The sequence below is a fragment of the Anolis sagrei genome, chromosome 6 (genome assembly GCF_037176765.1).
Source record: "Anolis sagrei isolate rAnoSag1 chromosome 6, rAnoSag1.mat, whole genome shotgun sequence".
Lineage (NCBI taxonomy): Eukaryota > Metazoa > Chordata > Lepidosauria > Squamata > Dactyloidae > Anolis > Anolis sagrei.
The window spans coordinates 126,129,288-126,149,721 of record NC_090026.1 but is presented as its reverse complement, the minus strand read 5'-3'; the positions used below and the strand labels follow the sequence as shown (position 1 = coordinate 126,149,721).

The following is a 20,434-nucleotide window of genomic DNA, read 5'->3' as shown; positions in this document are numbered from 1 at the left end:
GGCTGACAGATTTGCCAACTACACGGTTCATTTTTGGTGCGACAATATGGCCACAGTGCAGGTCATTAACGCACTGACATCTAAATCACGTAGGGTCATGACTGCCATCCGACAATTTGTTTTACACTGTTTAAAATTTAACATATTGTTTCGGGCATTCCACGTCGCGGGTCTCGAGAACGGACTGGCTGACGCTTTGTCTCGTTTTCAGATGGAGCGATTCAGACAGCTGGCTCCCGACGCGGACGCAGTTCCAGAGCGCATGCCGGACCATCTCTGGAAGGTTGGAGTGACGAGACGGCCTTAGGTATGAGCCTGGCTCTAGCACCCAGCTCTAGGAAGTCATACACTAGGGCGGTCCAAGAATTTCTAGATTTTAGACAACATTATAACCTGCCCGGAACTATGCCGGTCCCCTATGAGCAACTCGCTCAGTTTTGTGTATACCACAGGCGGAGAGGCTTAGCACCACAGTCCATTCGGACTAAGTTGTCAGCGCTCGCATATTGGTTCAAGGCCCAAGGCCTTAGCGACCCCACTGACGACTTTAGGATACATAAATTCTTAACGGGATGGTCCAGGCAGCGCGGGCATCCCAGGGATGACCGGCAGCCAATGACACCCGCAATTTTGAAGGGTCTGAAACAATTGTGGCCCAGATTGTGTACTTCATATTACGAGCAGGTCCTATATCATGCTGCAGCTTTGACTGCATTTTTCGGAGCACTGCGGGTGAGTGAATTGGTGGCACTATCCAAGAGTGATACCTCACACCGAGCGCTGTTGATTTCCGACATTAAGGTTTTCCAGGATAGTATGGAAATCAGAGTTAGGGCCTCCAAAACTGACCAGGAAGCTAAAGGTCAGGTGATCCGGCTGCTAAAGTGCAGCGAAGAGGACCTTTGCCCAGTGGTGGCCATGACGCAATTTGCGGCACTCAGGGGCATTGATAAAGGTTACCTCTTTTCCCATCAGGACGGAAAGCCGCTGACCAAGTACCAATTTTGGACCATCACAGCTAAGGCGCTGGACCTGTTGGGGATGGGGCACCTTAAATTCGGGACCCACTCCTTTAGGATTGGTGCCGCCACGGCAGCATCCGCGTTGGGATACGACAAGGATGAGATAAAAGCCATAGGCAGATGGAGGTCCGGCGCCTTCAGAGGTTACGTACGGTCAGTTCCATCCTAGATGTTGTTATCGTTGCAGGTCTCTCCCGGCTGGCGCATAGAAGTCGGGTCCTGGTCTGCGGACACAGTTATGTCTTTTGGGCGGGGAGAGAGGCCCACAGGACTGCCTTTGGTCAGCATTTGGGTCTCGCTTCCACGGCAGCGGTGGAATGGAGAGGAAGGAGAGGCCTGCGTTGGGACGGTTTGTGCCCTTTGTTGTTTAATGCCGGGAGTGTTCTGCCTCCCGATGTATTGGTTATCCACCTCGGTGGTAACGATTTGGGCCTGTTAACAGGCAAGGCCCTCTTTTTACAAGCACGGGCAGACATACGAAAAATTTGGTGGGCATGGCCCGGGGTGCACGTCGTGTGGTCCGCTATCATACCTCGTCGCAGGTGGCTCGGAGGAGGCGACGTGGGAAGGCTCGAAAAAGCCAGGAAGCGAGTGAACCGGGCCATGCGGGTGTTCATGATCCATCAGAGGGGTCATTATATTGCACATCCAAATATCACACGAGATGATGAGAGGTTATATCGTGGTGATGGAGTGCACTTATCCGAATTGGGCAACCAACGATTTTTGCTAAATTTGCAGGAAGGTATTAGAAGGGTGTTAGAGGAATTGGTGGGGGATAGGGGCGAAATGGACATTTGCCCCTAATCCGTGGCATAAATAGATAGAAAATTCCTTTAGTCGGTGTGCACCTAGGGCACCCCTTTAAGGGGTGAAAGGCCGTTAAGTCAAACACTCACCTCCTGTTTAAAAGGTGAGGGTAGTTAAATGGCCTTTAATTGGAAGGAGTCTCGATACAAGAGCTCTGAAAGAGACTCCTTATTCCTTTCCCTTGGGGTGATACGGTTTGATTACCGAAACCCAGGTGCTTCGCCCGGAATATTGTGGTTATCGGGTAGGAATACTACCTGGGTTAGGTTGCACCAGTTCCTTTCACCCTTGAGTTAGGTTAGGAACTTAAATAGGTAACGTTAAATAAAAGTTGCCCAATTTGAATCCAAGCATTGGTGTTATGTCTTTATTTCTTGTGTGTCACTTCGTGGGTTGGCAGACAATAGTTTTCCTCTCCCCATGAAATGGGGAGAGAGAAAAAACATTTGTCTGCCTCGCACGAGGCAGGGAGGAGTTCTGCTGGAACCCTCCAGAACATCCGGGGGCGTGGCTTGTGAGTTCAGGCCAGGCCCCCTCCCAGGCATTCTTCGCCTGGACGCTGGCCCACCACTCCCGCCCAGTAACAGTATATTTCTACGGTTGCCTAGGGAACCGGGTAGGAATTTTTTCCTCTTCTTGTTTTTAAGGGAGGTTTTTTGCCTACCCTATACTGTTTAGGGGCTAGATAGAGAAAGTGGGCGTTGTTAAATAGGCCAGGCATAAATAGATAGAAAATTCCTTTAGTCGGTGTGCACCTAGGGCACCCCTTTAAGGGGTGAAAGGCCGTTAAGTCAAACACTCACCTCCTGTTTAAAAGGTGAGGGTAGTTAAATGGCCTTTAATTGGAAGGAGTCTCGATACAAGAGCTCTGAAAGAGACTCCTTATTCCTTTCCCTTGGGGTGATACGGTTTGATTACCGAAACCCAGGTGCTTCGCCCGGAATATTGTGGTTATCGGGTAGGAATACTACCTGGGTTAGGTTGCACCAGTTCCTTTCACCCTTGAGTTAGGTTAGGAACTTAAATAGGTAACGTTAAATAAAAGTTGCCCAATTTGAATCCAAGCATTGGTGTTATGTCTTTATTTCTTGTGTGTCACTTCGTGGGTTGGCAGACAAATACTGTGTTCTTAGACTGGTTAGAAACTGCTAGTAGTAACAGAATGGCAGGCACTTCCAAACCAAGTATTAATATGTTATTGCTTTTCTACAGGTGGTACCTAACACCGGAGCAGATAGCCAAATTTAGCAGTGGAAAGATAGAGGGGAAATGTTGGAAATGCCAGGGAGCCAACGGAAGCTTCATGCACATGTGGTGGGGTTGTAAAAGAATTAAAACCTTTTGGCGTCAGATTTGCAACGAGACAGGAAAAATCCTACAAATAAAAATCAAATTAAAACCAGAATATTTCCTATTGGGAATCATAGATTTTAAACTGGAAAACAATGAAAACAAGATTCTGTTTTATCTCTCCACAGCTGCCTGAATCCAAATAGCAAAATATTGGAAATCGAAGGAGATACCGACGATGGAAGAATGGATCTTAAAAACATATGACATAATGAATATAGAATCATATAATCATAGAATCATAGAATCAAAGAGTTGGAAGAGACCTCATGGGCCATCCAGTCCAACCCCCTGCCAAGAAGCAGGGATATTGCATTCAAATCACCCCTGACAAATGGCCATCCAGCCTCTGCTTAAAAGCTTCCAAAGAAGGAGCCTCCACCACACTCCGGGGCAGAGAGTTCCACTGCTGAACGGCTCTCACAGTCAGGAAGTTCTTCCTCATGTTCAGATGGAATCTCCTCTCTTGTAGTTTGAAGCCATTGTTCCGCGTCCTAGTCTCCAAGGAAGCAGAAAACAATCTTGCTCCCTCCTCCCTGTGGCTTCCTCTCACATATTTATACATGGCTCTCATATCTCCTCTCAGCCTTCTCTTCTTCAGGCTAAACATGCCCAGTTCCCTAAGCCGCTCCTCATAGGGCTTGTTCTCCAGACCCTTGATCATTTTAGTCGCCCTCCTCTGGACACATTCCAGCTTGTCAATATCTCTGTTGAATTGTGGTGCCCAGAATTGGACACAATATTCCAGATGTGGTCTAACCAAAGCAGAATAGAGAGGTAGCATTACTTCCTTAGATCTAGACACTATGCTCCTATTGATGCAGGCCAAAATCCCATTGGCTTTTTTGGCCGCCACATCACATTGTTGGCTCATGTTTAACTTGTTGTCCACGAGGACTCCAAGATCTTTTTCATACGTACTGCTCTCGAGCCAGGCGTCCCCCATTCTGTATCTTTGCATTTCATTTTTTCTGCCAAAGTGGAGTATCTTGCAATTGTCCCTGGACTTGCTGGACTTGCTGACAAGTAAACTTTCAAGTAATTCAGACAAAACCAAAAATACAGATTGGGACGGATTTCTGACCTACCTCAAAAATACAAAGAATTGAAAGAAAAGAAGATCAAACACAGTCTACAAAACAAGAATAAGAAGCAGAAAACAAGATATATTTATCTAACCTTCACAGACAAACGCGGAAGTGCTAGCCCTTACCCTCCAGCCTTTCCCCCACATCATCCCTTACCCCCCTCTAACCCTCCTTTCCGAAAGTGTGCAGTAAATGGACTAATGAAGTTAAAATGAATGAATATATACTAAACCCCCTCCCCTCCCCGTATGTATGAATGGACTCCCCCCCACTTCATTCCCTCACTTATCGTCCCTCCCCCAAAAAACCCTTTTTGACCCCTTTTTTATATCTTTGTACTTAAAAGCTTAATAAAAATATTTTTTAAAAAATATGTTATTGCTTGTTGATTACATGACTTCAAGGCAACTTTGACTTATTGTGACCATGTGAATGGGAGACTTCCAAGTCCTCCTATTCTCCACCTCTCTGCTGAAGTCTTGCAGACTAAGGGCAGACATGACATCCCTGGTGGAATCAATCCACATAATATGGTCTTCCTCTTTTCCTATTGCCCTCCACTTTACCAAGCATTGTAGTCTTTTCTAGAGTCCCATCACCTCATGATGAGGCCAAAGTATTACAATCTCAGTGTAGCCAACTTTGGCTTCTAAGGAGGTTTCAGAATTGATTTCTTCTAGGACCCATTGATTGGTATTTTTAGCAGTCAATGGCATCTGCAGATGGTGGCATGGACCAGTGGCATGGTGCAGTCTCACCTAAGTATTCTGTGATATATCTTTATACTTCAATCTCTTGCCTAATCCTTCATAGCATCCCTTCCAAGTCCAAGTCTTCTTCTGATTTCTTGACTGTGATCACTATTTTGGTTAACGATTGAGCAGCCAAGATATGAAAAGCGGTAAACCATTTTAATGTCTTTGTGGTTTGCTTTAAAATTGTGTTAAACATCTGTAGTCATTATTTTTGTTTTCTTAATGTTCAACTTTCTGCCTTTACTTTCTCCAAGGTTTTGCTATTTTCTTCTAGCAGTATAATACCATCTGCCTATCTTAAAATGTTGATGCTCCTTCCTCCAGTTTTAATGCCTCTTTCTTCCAAAACTAATTCTGTTTTTTTGCATGATGTTTTCATCACATAATCTAAACATATCTAAACATATCAGTGCCATTACTGCTCAAGCAGGGAGCTTTGAGATGGTTGAACAGAAGCTATCCAAAGCTCTAGGTGCTCTTACTGCCTACTACAGGAAAAACCAGCTGGTACCCAACCCATCTAAAACACAGACATGTGCCTTTCACCTTAAGAGCAAACACGCATCCCGAGCTCTGAGGATCACTTGGGAAGGAATCCCACTGGAGCATTGCAGCGCACCCAAATACCTGGGAGTCACTCTGGACTGTGCTCTGACCTACAATAAGCACTGCCTGAACATCAAGCAAAAAGTGGGTGCTAGAAACAATATCATGCAAAAGCTTACTGGCACAACCTGGGGATCACAACCAGATACAGTGAAGACATCCGCCCTTGCGCTCTGCTGCTCTGCTGCTGAGTATGCATGCCCAGTGTGGAACACATCTCACCACACTAAAACAGTGGATGTGGCTCTTAATGAGACATGCCGCATTATCACAGGGAGTCTACGCCCTACACCACTGGAGACATTACACTGCTTAGCTGGTATTGCACCACCTGACATCTGCAGGGAAGTAGCAGCCAATAGTGAAAGGACCAAGGCAGAGACATTTCCAGCTCATCCCTTGTTTGGGCATCAGCCAGCACGCCAACTACTTAAATCAAGAAATAGTTTTCTAAGATCTACAGAGACACTCGCTGGAACACCTCAGCAAGAGAGAGTCCAAAAGTGGCAGGCTCAAACCCAGAGCCTCAATCAATGGCTGATACCAAATGAGAGACTCCCCCCTGGGCACACAGAAAACTGGGCGACTTGGAAGGCACTGAACAGACTGCGCTCTGGCACCACGAGATGCAGAGCCAACCTTCATAAATGGGGCTAAAAAGTAGAATCCTCGACATGCGAGTGCGGAGAAGAGCAAACCACTGACCACCTGCTGCAATGCAACCTGAGCCCTGCCACATGCACAATGGAGGACCTTCTTATAGTAACACCAGAGGCACTCCAAGTGGCCAGATACTGGTCAAAGGACATTTAATCAACTACCAAGCTTGCAAACTCTGTGTCTTTTGTATGTTTGTTTGTTCTGTCAAAAATGTAATACAACTGTTCGGTTGCCTGACACGGTAAATAAATAAATAAACATATCAGTACATATTTTGTACACCAGAATGGGACTAGGGCAATGCCCCATAGGAATTTAGCCATAATCTACTGCCCTTTGCACCATGGGGGAATATTCCTTTTTAAACTTCAGCATACCGTGGAAAAGCTACAGTAGTCAATGTTTTCTGTTTGGAAAAGAACGGCATCCTTGATGAAGATAGCAACAGCTTTCAGGATGAAGGTGAGAAAGAGGTGGATGTGGATATAATTTCTAGGGCAGCGGAGTCTCCTGCAGAGAAAGGAACAGAAGTAATTCAAAGCTGGAAACATTCTCATTTGAAATGGCTGTTGATAATATTATGACCTACCTTACAGAAAAGAGAAGAATGCTATATGTGTATGATATATGTGAATTAATCTTCATTTGTTTAATGCTAGCATGTATGCAATGGCAAGTGCTGGTCCACATTTTGAAACTGCTCAGTCTGGTATGCAAAAACAAAAATAAAGATTTGAACCTCTGTTTTTCCAGACTCTGCACCCTAAGAGTTAAACTATATTGTTGTTGTTGTTGTTGTTCCCAGAATTCATGTAGATTTATAACTCAATAATTGATTCAGTGGTTTGACCCTAAATCAGACAGTCCTCAATTCTCTAGTTAACCCTAACTAGTTATGGTAACCTAATAGAGAGTCATTGAATGGATGGAATTGTCAATGTCTTCACTCAACACTCAACAGCTCATTCAAAGGGTCCGTGTAATTCACCGATAGGATCCAAACCATAACTGTTATAATTACATGGGTATGTGAATGCATGATGTGCCCCATCTGAACTAGTCAATCAATCAATCAAAGCTTTATTTTGGTCCAAAGACCCAACCTGCTCACAGAGAAAAGATGTAGAACTGCAAACAGACCAACAAACATATAAGGCCAACTAAACCATCTTCCAGTTCCCCAGATGTGCCATCCTGTGTCTTGCTGTTCCCCCTGTCAACAAGAGCTTGGTGGTGGGCCCTGAAATAGCAGCTTAAAGTCAGTGTTTTCAGACTGGGTTCAGGTCTGATTTACCATCTAGCCCAGGTTGAATACACTAGCAACTGCTTAAAGACTAACTCTAAAAAAGCCTCTTCTGTCAGCCTTTCTTCATCTCTCTTATCTCATCTGAGTTTTGACATGACACTTAACATTGTTAAACAAAGACTGTGGGACATTGCTTTCTGTGAGCTGCATTCTTGCTCATATGTTACTTGTTCCCCAAGTGCCCCGAGTATACACTATGCTGAGCCTCTCCAAGAAGCAAATTATTATTATCATTATCATTATTATTATTATTATTACTACTACTACTACTACTACTACTATATTATATATTTTATTTATACCCTGCTTTATCTCCCCACAGGGGACTCAAAGCAGCTTGACATAAAAGCATTGATATCCAATTTAAAATATGCAAACATACAAACATTAATAATAATAATAATAATAATAATAATAATACTTTATTTATATTTCACCCTTCTCACCCCGAAAGGGACTCAGGACGGATCACAATACATATACATGGCAAACATTCAGTGCTGCTTTGTATAGAAAATACACAGACATACAGAACAGAAGGTGTCATGGAAGGTTGGGCTCGAGTCCAGGGGGTGGTATTGCTCTTTCTTCTATAACAAAGAGCTGTCAGGACTTCCTCCTGCCTTTTGGTCGCCCAGCATTTTCTGATCTTCTTCCTTCATGGCATCATAAAACACCTCCCCCACTATTTAGCAGTACCTAATTTATCTAAATACAGCTAAAGCTGTTTTCAAATTGCTTAGGTAAACAATGAGCTAGGCTCACAGTTGGCAGCTCACGCCACCTCGGGGCTTCGAACTTGCAACCTTTTAGTGGATAGATCTTATAATTGCTGATGATTTACCAGCTGTGCTAAACCTCCGGCCATTAAAACAGAACTAAAACAGAATTAAATACAAACAGCATTAAAATGTATTGTTGAAGGCTCTTGTAGGTTTTTTCGGGCTATAGGGCCATGTTCTAGAGGCATTTCTCCTGACGCCGTCGGCTCTGCTCCTCAAGACTGCCGTGGAAGACCTCACCTCTGAGGATGCTTGCCACAGATGCAGGCGAAACGTCAGGAGAAATGCCTCTAGAACATGGCCCCATAGCCTGAAAAAACCTACAAGAACCTTTAGCATTAAAAATGTCAGTTAAAAACCATCAAAACATATCCAAAGTATTTATTTATTCTTTTATTTATTTAAATTATCTTAAGAACTTGACTGTGGCCAAATATCACTGTCTATTCTCATGTGAAGTGCTTCGAGGTATATTTGTGGAAGTCCCATATAATGCAAGACTTTGCCTATGTAATAGCCAGAATGTTGAATGTATACATCACATCTTATTGTCCTGCAATTTTAATAAGCAGGCTCATCTACATACATCTGAACTAGTCCCCCACCAATTCTTCTCATCAGATTCTTGTGATCATACCTGAATGCAATGAGGACGGTAACAGCCAATGCAAGAGAGATGATAGAGATGCTGTAACCCACAGTGTAGATGGTTTTGACTGCTGAAAAGTAGGACATCTGTAATGGACAGAAGAATGAGTACATGGTGGTTGTGAGAGCGGTCCAGCATTTCTGTGTTCTCAAATAATATGCTGTGTCCAGGTTGGTTCATCAGGTGCTCTGCTATGGCTGACTTCTCTGGTTGAAGTCAGACTACACAGAGAAGCCATTGAAATCCACAAGCATGTGGACAATTTCAACAGAAAGGAGGAGACCATGAAAATGAACAAAATCTGGCTACCAGTATTAAAAAAAAACTCTAAAATTGCAACAGCACAACAACAGAGAGGAAACAATCAGGGACATCTAATCACCTCTCAACAAAAGATTGCCCCAGGCACTAACAAACCACACCAAACAACTGGTAGGCCATCAAATGCAAATCAAGGTGGTCAGCTGAAACATTCACACCTAGCTCCAACAGACAAGAGTTCTTTGTCCCACCCTGGTCATTCCATAGATATATAGACCCATTTTCCTAATTCCAATGACCTCACAACCTCTGAGGATGCTTGCCAGAGATGCAGGTGAAACGTCAGGAGAAAATGCCTCTAGAACATGGCCATATAGCCCGAAAAAAACCTACAACAACCCAACTCAAAGTAAACTATGCATGCCACCATAATTTCCTTGGAGGAAAGGTGAGATAAATAAATAGCTCCCAATCGTAGGGTCATCCAGAGCCCCTTGCAATGGAGCCATCTCAAGGGCATCCTTCCTTGGTCTCCTCTTTCCTCTGCTTCCCTCAGATCTTAGGGTGTTTTGTTTCCATCACTCTACTTACTTCATCAAGAATAACTTCATCTTCCACCGGACACGCAACAGAATATGGTGGGGAAATTTCAGACCAACCTTGTGCTGTGCAGCTTCTTTTGACGGAGCCTACAAAACATAGAGTCAACCACTGAAATGAAGTGATCCACATCAGATAGATATCCAAAACCATCATCCTTTCACAGTTCATATCAAAATTTCAAGTTTCCTCTTATTTCAATCTGACATATATGAAATAAAAAAAATAATTTCATCTAAAGCATTTTTGCATGTATTTGGTTCATTTTCCACTTTTCAGGACAACATCATGTAAAAGTGTTTTTGTGCAAAGAAATGTTTTTTTCAAAGCACAAAATCAGTTTTCCATTTTCCATAATATTTTTGTGGAAAACCTCCTTTTATAAAACAAGTTTAACCTCGCAAAAATTTCACAAACGAGTATTAAAATGAGGAGAGAAAAATATGCTACATCTTTTTTTAAGGGGAGAGGTGTCTCAATAGGTCAAGATAGTCAGAAAAGGCAAGAATATTGGCTAGAATTTTCCCCACGTTTAGCTGAGTTACAGATAGTTTTCTTAGATCCCTCCTACACCATCCTATATCCCAGGATCTGATCCCAGATTATATAATCTCGGATTATATGGCAGTGGGGACTCATATAATGCAATTCAATCCAGATAACCTGGGATCAGATCCTGGAATATAAATAGAGTGTGGAAGGGGTCCTTCTATTCAGTGCTTCATCCGGTAACTTTCCAAGTTCTTTCACTGAAAATATTGGAAGGCAGGCTATATAAACTAGCATCATGAGGAATACTAATAACCCATTTCAGAGAAAACAGGAGATGCCCCATCAATTCATTTCACTATGCCTGCCCTGTTTGGCATAGGTCTGCCCATGCAAAGCAGGTGAACATAGCATTGAATGAAACATGCAGAATAATCGCAGGATGTCTTGAACCTACACCTGTTGATAAACTCTACAAGCTAGCTGGCATTGCCCCCCCCCCCCCCCGATGTGCGATGGGAAGTTGTTGACAAATGTCAGAGAAATAAGGTTGAACCCTGTGATAGCCACCCACTGCATGGCTACCAGCCTCCTCCCAGTAGACTCAAATCAAGGAAAAGCTTTATGAGAACTACAACTCCTCTTGGCGTCCCACCAGCAACAGCAAGGGTATCCCTCTGGGCAGCTAAACCAGGAAATCCCAACCTGATGCCCCCCCCCCCCCATGAGGGTCTTCCTCCAGGGTCAAACCAAGAATGGGCAACTTGGAAGTCCCTGAACAGACTGAGAAGTAGAGTGGGCAGATCAAAAGACAACCTGGCCAAATGGCACTACCTAAAAGAATCCCCCACCTTGTGTGATTGTGGAGCAGAACAGACAACTCCACATCTGTATGCTTGTCCACTATGCCCTGCGTCATGTACAGAGGAAGAATTGTTGGAGGCTACAGACAATGCCATTACTGTTGCCCATTTTTGGTCAAAAGATATTTAGCCACCTGCACTCCTTCTATTTTTATTGGTTTTATACTAATTTATGCAATGCTTTTGATACGAAATATATATACTTGTGTGCAAGCCATAAGGTATAGCAGATGCCTCTCAAGTTGCATCTACATACAGAGTTTATATGGTTTCTTGGCAAGAAGGAGTTGTAAAGTTATATGATATAGACCAGTGGTTCTCAACCTGTGGGTCCCCAGATGTTTTTGGCCTACAGCTCCCAGAAATCCCAGCCAGTTTACCAGCTGTTAGGATTTTTGGGAGTTGAAGGCCAAAAACATCTGGGGACCCCAGGTTGAGAACCACTGATATAGACCATGATGTGGTCCCCATCTACACTGCCATACAATCTGGTTTCTGAATCCAGATTATCTGCTTTACACTGGATTATACAACAGTGTAGACTCTTCTTATTCAGGTCAAATCAGATAATCCAAATTCAGAAACTGGATTATATGGCAGTGTAGACTCTTCTAATCCAGTTCAAAGTAGATAACTGGATTCAGAAACTGGCTGGTCTGGCTATTATAGCAATGTAGACCCAGCCTCAGCCATACATAGCAAAAAGAAAATCCAACCTGTCCCTTCGAAGCACAAATCTTCTTACCTGGCTGCTTGGTAAAGTGGAGGAGGATACCTGGACAGGTAAAGGTGAGTGTTTGTCCAGGACTTGCATCTGGCCAGCACAGAAGGTGGTCCCACATTGTTTTACAACCTTAACCGAGAAAAAAATAATGACATGTTAAAATTTAATCCACATGTGCTGGAAATGCATATAGAAAAACTGGATCACACCCAGTGTTGATAGAGTAATAACAACACTGTTTTCCATCCTGAACTTTAAAAAGAGTTGTCCAAGGTTAGAGATGGAAATTATATTCAAAAGTATTTGAAAAATGGTTAGCAAACATGTTTCCTGAGTGTTGAGAAATTCTGACACTAAGAACCCTCAACTGATGAGAATTTTCACAGTTTGGGATATTATTATTATTGACACAAAAGCACAGTATGTCATAGCGGGATCTATATGCGGGATTTCGTATCACAAAATCACAAGTCGAACACTTCCCAAGTGTCTAGGATTGTGTGATGTATTTTCGGATAATGTGCGCAGATCCAAGTCAGGTGGCCTTTTGCAGCTGACAGATCATGATTCTGTCAATATTTATTGTTTCCAAATGCTGGCTGAGATCTTTTGGCACGGCACCCAGTGCGCCAATGACCACTGGGACCACCTGGACTGGTTTATGCCAGAGCCTTTGCAATTCGATTTTGAGGTCTTGATAGCGACTGAGTTTTTCCTGTTGTTTTTCCTCAATGCGACTGTCACCTGGTATGGTGACATCAATAATCCAGACTTTTTTCTTTTCCACAATTGTGATGTCTGGTGTGTTGTGTTCCAAAACTTTGTCAGTCTGGATGCAAAAGTCCCACAATATTTTTGCATGTTCATTTTCCACAACCTTTGTGGGTTTATGATCCCACCAGTTCTTTACTGCTGGCAGGTGGCACTTGTGACATAAGTTCCAGTGAGTGATCTGGGCCACAGAGTTGTGTCTTTGTTTGTTTGATTATTATTATTATTATTATTATTATTATTATTATTATTATTATTATGCCCATGTGGTTGTTTTGCACTGAAAAAAAGCATTTTATGGGCAGGAAGCAGTATTTTATGTGCTTAGAAAATAAAATACACAGAGGTGAATGAATGGCTAGATAGATAGATAGATAGATAGATAGATAGATAGATAGAGCTATGTGCTTTGATCTTGGGCACATTGCTCATTCACAGCCTCATAGAAAGGCAATGGAAAAGCTATTCTAAAGAAATTGTGCCAAGAAAATCTTAGAAGTGGGTATCCATAGGTTGGCAGCTACTTGCAGATACTTAACAACAACAGAGTACAGCTAGATAGATGCCAATGCTTTCCAGGTTCCTCTACTACCAAGTACCTGCTGTGTCATTCTTCTCCTGCTGGATCTCCCGTAGGCAATCAGTCTCATTTTTCTTCCACTCCATTATGGAATCACATTCTGAGTGAGATTGTCCAAGAATCTAGAAATGGAAATAAATTAAGAATCAAGCTCCCCTGCTGCAAATCCACCTTTCCCTCTCTGGACATTTTGGAAGCTAGTTTCCAACAGACCTCACAACCTTTGAGGATGCCTGCCATAGATGCAGGTGAAATGTCAGACGAGAATGCTTCTGGAACATGGAGGCAGATGAGCTCCTTCTTATCAACTCCAGCTCCTCATGCGGGGACATGAGAGAAGCCTCCCACAAGGATGATAAAACATCAAATCATCCAGGCGTCCCCTGGGCAATGTCCTTGCAGACGGCCAATTCTCTCACACCAGAAGCGACTTGCAGTTTCTCAAGTCGCAACTGACACGACAAAAATAATGGTCATACATCCCAGAAAACACACAACACCCCATCTGGACAGGACTTTGTTGGATTAAAGCTTTCCAGAGTCTCCTAATCAATGCCCACATTGGGCAGGGATTGTGGAAGTTAGAGTCCAAAGGTGCATCTATTAGGGCTGGGCAGTTTCGTTCGTTAATTTCGTAATTCGTTATTAATTCGTTATTTTTTTTATAACGAAGCGATATTGAACCATTCAGGAGCAACTAAAAAACGAAACGAATTTTTCCAATTTGTTTCGTAATTGTTTCGAAATTGTTTTGAAATTGTTTCGTTATTATTTTGTTATTATTTCCATATGTCTGGTGCAAGTTTTATAGTTGTTGTTTGTTTTATCAGTGATAAAAAAAATTATCACACCAACAGTCAACAACAGAGGGAGAGGGAAGCTTCAGAAGTTCCCCCTGTCCCATTTGGAGGGTTTTTTAGCGTATTGCGCAATCGCGTCCACCATTAACGAATCGATTCGTTATTGTTTCGAAATTGTTTCGTAATTTCCGAAATTTCGTAAATATCGAACTTTTTAAAAGAAAAATTTCGGAATTCTTTTAAATAACGAAACGCAAAAAAACCCTAAAAATGAATCGAGTTTAGAAACAAATTTTTCCGTGGTCGGACAGCCCCAGCATCTATAGTACTAAATTAAGGCAGCTTCACACCACTTTAACTACCATGTCTCAATGCTATGGAATCCTTTGATTCGTAGTTTGATGAGGCACCAGCACTCAGTTAGCAAAGGATAAAAACAGTGTAAAATTACAACTTCCAGATGCCCATAGCATTGGGTGATGGCATTTAAAGTGATATCAGACTGCTTTAATTCTGCAGTATAAATGCGCTGTGGGAAAGCTAGGAAAAGATAAAGGTTTTCCTGTGACATTAAGTCTAGTTGTGTCATACTCTGGGGGCTGATGTTCATCTCCATTTCTAAGTTGAAGAGCCTGCATTGTCCATAGATACCTCCAAGGTCATGTGGCCAGCATGACAGCATGGAGCGCCATTAGGAAAGCTAACCACAAGGCATGTGCAATCCATGGTTCAAAATGGTTCTAAAGTACTTACAAAACTAATATTCTGGTGGTAAAAACTAGGAGGCACTGGTGCTTTGCTTCGACAGTATTGCTAAAGTTTCATTATTATTTCATTATTGATAATTTTTATGACAGAACCAATTAGGAACTGCTATTTATAATGAAATTTTGAAAGTTTTGTTAGAGTTCTGAAATTTTCACCACCAGAACTTTAGCAACACTGTAGAAGCAAAGCACCAGCACCCCTTAGTTTTCACCACCAAAATTTTAGTTTTGTAAGTGCTTTAGAACCATTTAGAATCATGGATTGCACATGCCTACTAACCACATACTAAAAGCTACTGCAAAGACTTTTTTTTGTTATATCCCTGCATTTAGCCTTTTTTCTTACACTGCCACTTGACAAGCCAATTAACGTTATATGGGGTTTGGTAAATTCATTTTTTTTCCAAGGATGCCTCACTGAAAAGGAAATCATTTTACTGGAGGTTAAAAACAAATGCACAAACCACTCTGGAAAACACAAAACAGATTCTCCTTTTTGTTGCTCTTCTTTTTCTCCTCCTTCCTATTCATGGCAGAATGCCATCAACCGTCAATGTTTTTCCCCCCGTAATTCACAATGCATCCAGAATGATCAAAACATGTTGAAATTGACCTATTGAGCAGGTGGCTCACTTGATTCCAGGTCGTTCATTTCCACACCACAAGGATAAATATTCAGTAAGGTTTCAACATCTTTCCATTGTATCTTTTGGAGTCATGTAGAGTGCAAAAAGGCAAATGTGATTTCCCCCATTCATATTAACATCTTCCCGGCACTGAGTTGATAGCCAAGGATTTGGCTTGCTATTACAAATCAATATAACACAGTAACATTTGGGTTAACTCATCCATTCATGTCAATGGGTGTGTGTGCACTGTTGACTTAATGTAGTTTGATCCCACTTTAACTGCCTTGGCTTTTTTTGGTCGTGTCAGGAGCGACTTGAGAAACTGCAAGTCGCTTCTGGTGTGAGAGAATTGGCCGTCTGCAAGGACGTTGCCCAGGGGACGCCCGGATGATTTGATGTTTTTATCATCCCTGTGGGAGGCTTCTCTCATGTCCCCGCATGAGGAGCTGGAGCTGACAGAGGGAGCTTATCCACCTCTCCCCGGATTTGAACCTGCGACCTGTCGGTCTTCAGTCCTGCCGGCACAGGGGTTTAACCCACTGCGCCACCGGGGGCTCCCGGCTTAGAGATAAGGAAAAGAAAAAAAAACAGGTGTGTGAGAAGCAGGTGTATGTGAAATGATGTTATGGGAGAGAATGAGGTCTTTTAAAGTGGTTCCTGCTGGTACAATCCTTTGTAAGAGTAACATTGTATTCAGGTGAACAGCTCTCAGATTTTGGTTCTATGTTCTTGGATTTAATATATTCAAGTTTTTAAATTTGCTCTTGGTTCTAATTCATGTGTGGCATAAGTTGCCTGCCTTGGGTTCATGCTATCATGTTTATGGATCTATCTGTGGATTGACTCCTGAGATTGTATTTGAAAGGTTTTTGGACTCTCAGCTATCTTGGAAATAACCTTGGCTTGATGCAATGGGATCCTGGAATTTGAAGATGGTGTGGTGTAGGACTCTTTGGAAGAGAACGCTAAAGGCCTTGTAAAACTACAAGGCCCAAGAGCTCATAGCACTGAGCCATGACAGTTCAAGTGGTATCAAACTGCATTAATTACATAATGAAGATGCACCCAAAATCTCTCATCCTCAATAAGGAAGGATGTTTCTACATATCAACATGCTTTCTTACGGAATGAATTGCCAGCTGTTTTTAAATTTTTTATATATAGCTATATATAAAAATGTGGGATTAACATAACTCAAAAACCACTGGACAAACTGACACCAAATTTGGACACAATACACCTATCAGGCCAACAAGTGACCATAGCTCATAAAAACAGTAAAAAAAAAAAAACACAGCAGAAGGGACTTAAAAAGCCAAAAAAGCAAAAAGACACTACAGTGCAAGCATAAAAACAACTCCCCCTGGCAAACAAAAAACACAATAGCCACACTCTCTTCTGGACTACAACTCCCAGCATCCCCTAGACCAGGCCCTTTTAGGAGAGGAGGATGACCCAAATGCACTGCTTCCAAGCTGCAAGCTTTCTTCTTGATGTTATGGTGTTGTTAGTTTACTTGTGTATGCATTTTCTGTTGTTAGCCGGCCTGAGTCCCTCTGCGGAGGTTGAGAAGACCGGGATATAAAAGTTCTGAATAAATAAATAAATAAAATTTCCTTGGATTTCTTTGAGAGCATCCCAATCCCTGCATATTTCCAACTTCCTATTCCTGGACTGCAACTCCCAGCAATCCTCCAGATAGATAAGATAGATAGATAGATAGATTACATAGAAATAGACAGGTAGGTAGACAGATTGATCAGGAGGACTGTTGGAAGTTGCAGTCCAAGAATAGGTAGAGAAGGAAGAAAAAAGAGAAAGGGGAAAGAAAAGGCAGGGAAGGGAAGAGGATTAGCAAGAGGAGGGAGGGAGGGAGGGAGGGAGGAAGGAAGGAAGGAAGGAAGGAAGGAAGGAAGGAAGGAAGGAAGGAAGGAAAGAAGAATCATAGAATCAAAGAGTTGGAAGAGACCTCATGGGCCACCCAGTCCAACCCCCTGCCAAGAAGCAGGAATATTGCATTCAAATCACCCATGACAGATGGCCATCCAGCCTCTGTTTAAACGCTTCCAAAGAAGGAGCCTCCACCACACTCCGGGGCAGAGAGTTCCACTGCTGAACGGCTCTCACAGTCAGGAAGGTCTTCCTCATGTTCAGATGGAATCTCCTCTCTTGTAGTTTGAAGCCATTGTTCCCTTGCATCCTAGTCTCCAAGGAAGCAGAAAACAAGCTTACTCCCTCCTCCCTGTGGCTTCCTCTCACATATTTATACATGGCTATCATATCCCCTCTCAGCCTTCTGAGAAAGAAAGAGGGAGGGAGGGAGGGAAGGTTGGCCACAGCAATGTGTGGTGGGTACAGCTAGTATAAAATGTACTGATTTAGAGCAAATAGACCCTTGTTATTGTCAGTTTTAAAATTATTGTTTCTTTTTACATAAGCACCTCAAACACTGTAAAATACAGGATCTTTACGCCTATAAGTGTAAAGGTTTCCCCTTGACATTAAGCCTAGTTGTGTCCAACTCTGGGGGTGGGTGCTCATCTCCATTTCTAAGCCAAAGAGCCAGCATTGTCCGTAGACACCTCCAAGGTCATGTGGCCAGCATGACTGCATGGAGCGCTGTTACCTTCCCACAGAAGGAAGGAAGGAGAGAACGGAAGGAAGGAAGGCAAGGAAGGCAAGTAAGAATGGAAATTGGGATGGAAGGAAGGAGAAAAAGAAAGAAAGAAGAGAAAGAGGGAGGGAAGGCTGGCCTCAGCAATGCGTGGCGGGTACAGCTTATATATTACCTATTGATCTACTCACATTTGCATGTTTTCGAACTGCTATGTTGGCAGAAGCTGGGGCTAACAGCGGGCGCTCACCCAACTCCCAGGATTCGAACCACCGACCTTTTGGTCAGCAAGTTCAACAGCTCAGTGGTTTATGCAAAAAAAAAAAAGTCTGAACATTCTCCAAAAATGTGGGGAAAGTCCTACAAACTCACCAAACAGGCAGGGAATTTTGGAAATGTTTGAAATGAGAAAGAGAAAAAAACAATATAGATGGATATTGGCATCTCTAATAACTTCAACTTGAAAACCAAACCTAAAACTTGACTTCTACAGGAAAATGTACAGGGATAGCAGTGTTTGAGCAAAATGCCATATTAGCTAGTTGAAAACATTTGAAATAGAAACTTGCATGCTGATGTTGAGCTCAAGATCAGCCATAACGTTTGCTGAAAGCCCAGCACTTTATGGCAGAGAAGGCTAAAGAAGACCTTGTAAAACTACATCTCCCGGAACTCCATAGCATTGAGTCATGGCAGGTAAAATGGTACCAAACTGTACTCATTTTCCAGTGTACATGCATCCTGAGCCTTCTCTTCTAGGCAAGATTACATAAAGAAAACACAAGGCAGTTAGTCACCAAATCATACTGAGTTTGTGCTCCATATGCTATATTTTCCCAAATCTGATTAAGTCTTAAATAGCTATAAAAGACCTTTTTCCACTTTTCCTTAAATCTAGTAATTCTAGATGTTTATTCTTCATTGCACATCTCATTCATGAAAAACCATTCACACCTGGACAGTCAGACGAAATCCCGCAGCATCCCATCTGAATGCTTTCTAACAAATTGGCACACCAATTTCTCAGAAAATGTGGCTCTCCAAAAGCAATCAAGGCAAATATTATTCTTTACTTACCAGAGATGGCAAAACCAAGAAAAAGTAGACTTGAAACTCCAACAAGTTCATGCTGCCGAAGTTGAAAAGCAATTGCAGTTTGCTTTCCTCTCTGCTGCTGATCGAAAGCATTCGATGTTGGGCTCACAAATGGTACAGAATCAGGGTGAAAGAGACTGGATCCTATTAACAGGTCTCCGGGCAGTTATTGACTCGGCTTCCACCTGTTTGCCTCAGCTGGTTGTGCCGAGAAATCTGTCCGTCGCTGAGAAAAAAGAGAGCCGGTTAGTGCCTCCGAAATGTAAAGTGAATAATGCAAACACAAGGGATGAGCAGACCTGGTTGAGTTAACCTCATTCATTTCAGTATAAGCAACCTGCAAGGGGCATGCGCAAGGAATATGTCAAGAGGGACGGCTGTTTGTTCTGGCTACCTAGGAGCCAGCCTGAGATAGTGAGTTGAACTTTGGATATTTGGGATTCAATACCGTTCCATCTTTGAGTATTTAAAAGGAAAACATTTTCAAAGAAATTGGTGCCAAGGACAAACATAGAGTATACTGCTAGATTTTGTGTATATCTAAAGTCTCTACGTTACATAAAGGAGGTGTTACAGCAATGCTAAATATCAGTATTGGGAAAACAATGATGGGTCTGTCAATGGGTTTGTTTATTGTCCTATTAAGCAATGGGAAAGGTATAGTAAAGGTAAAGATTTTTCTCTGACATTGAGGTCAGCTGTGACCAGCAGTGCTGTAGAATTTGAAGAGCACAAATAGAGAGCAAAAGGGAGAAACGTGCCAAGAGGAAGGCACGTCAAGCCAACCCTTTTCCCTTTGGGTTTCAAAAGTTCAGTCGTGTCCGACTCAGGGAGGTGGTGCTCATCTCCATTTCTAAGCTGAAGAGCCGGCGTTGTCCGTAGACACCTCCAAGGTCATGTGGTCATCATAAGCATCATTACCTTCAACAACACATTTTGAAACCCAAAGGGAAAATGTATTGTCAAAGGCTTTCAAGGTCAGAATCACTGGGTTGCTGTGAATTTTCCATGCTGTATGGCCATGTTCCAAAAGCATTCTCTCCTGACATTTTGCCCACATCTACGGCACACATCCTCGAGGTTGAGGCATCCAACTTCTGAGGATGCCTACCATAGATGTAGGTAAAATGTCAGGAGAGAATGCTTCTGGAACATGGCCATACAACACAGAAAACTCACAGCGACCCAAAGGGATTTTGGCATGACATTCTGC

General features: G+C 42.7%; 1 protein-coding gene across 2 annotated transcripts in view; it reads right to left on the bottom strand.

The window, feature by feature from the left end:
* GHRHR (growth hormone releasing hormone receptor) overlaps positions 1–19,576 on the bottom strand; it is a 34,395-nt gene extending 14,819 nt beyond the window's left edge. The window contains exons 1-7 of one of the 2 annotated variants that reach the window (XM_067470390.1): positions 19,521–19,576; positions 19,204–19,447; positions 13,336–13,438; positions 11,987–12,094; positions 9,881–9,978; positions 9,017–9,114; positions 6,669–6,801 (exon numbers count right to left, since the gene is read on the bottom strand). In XM_067470390.1, coding sequence (XP_067326491.1) covers positions 6,669–6,801; positions 9,017–9,114; positions 9,881–9,978; positions 11,987–12,094; positions 13,336–13,438; positions 19,204–19,314 — 651 coding nt within the window. In that variant the 5' untranslated portion in view covers positions 19,315–19,447; positions 19,521–19,576. The other variant, XM_067470389.1, reaches the window with a different exon arrangement.
* Between the last annotated feature and the right edge of the window lie 858 nt (positions 19,577–20,434).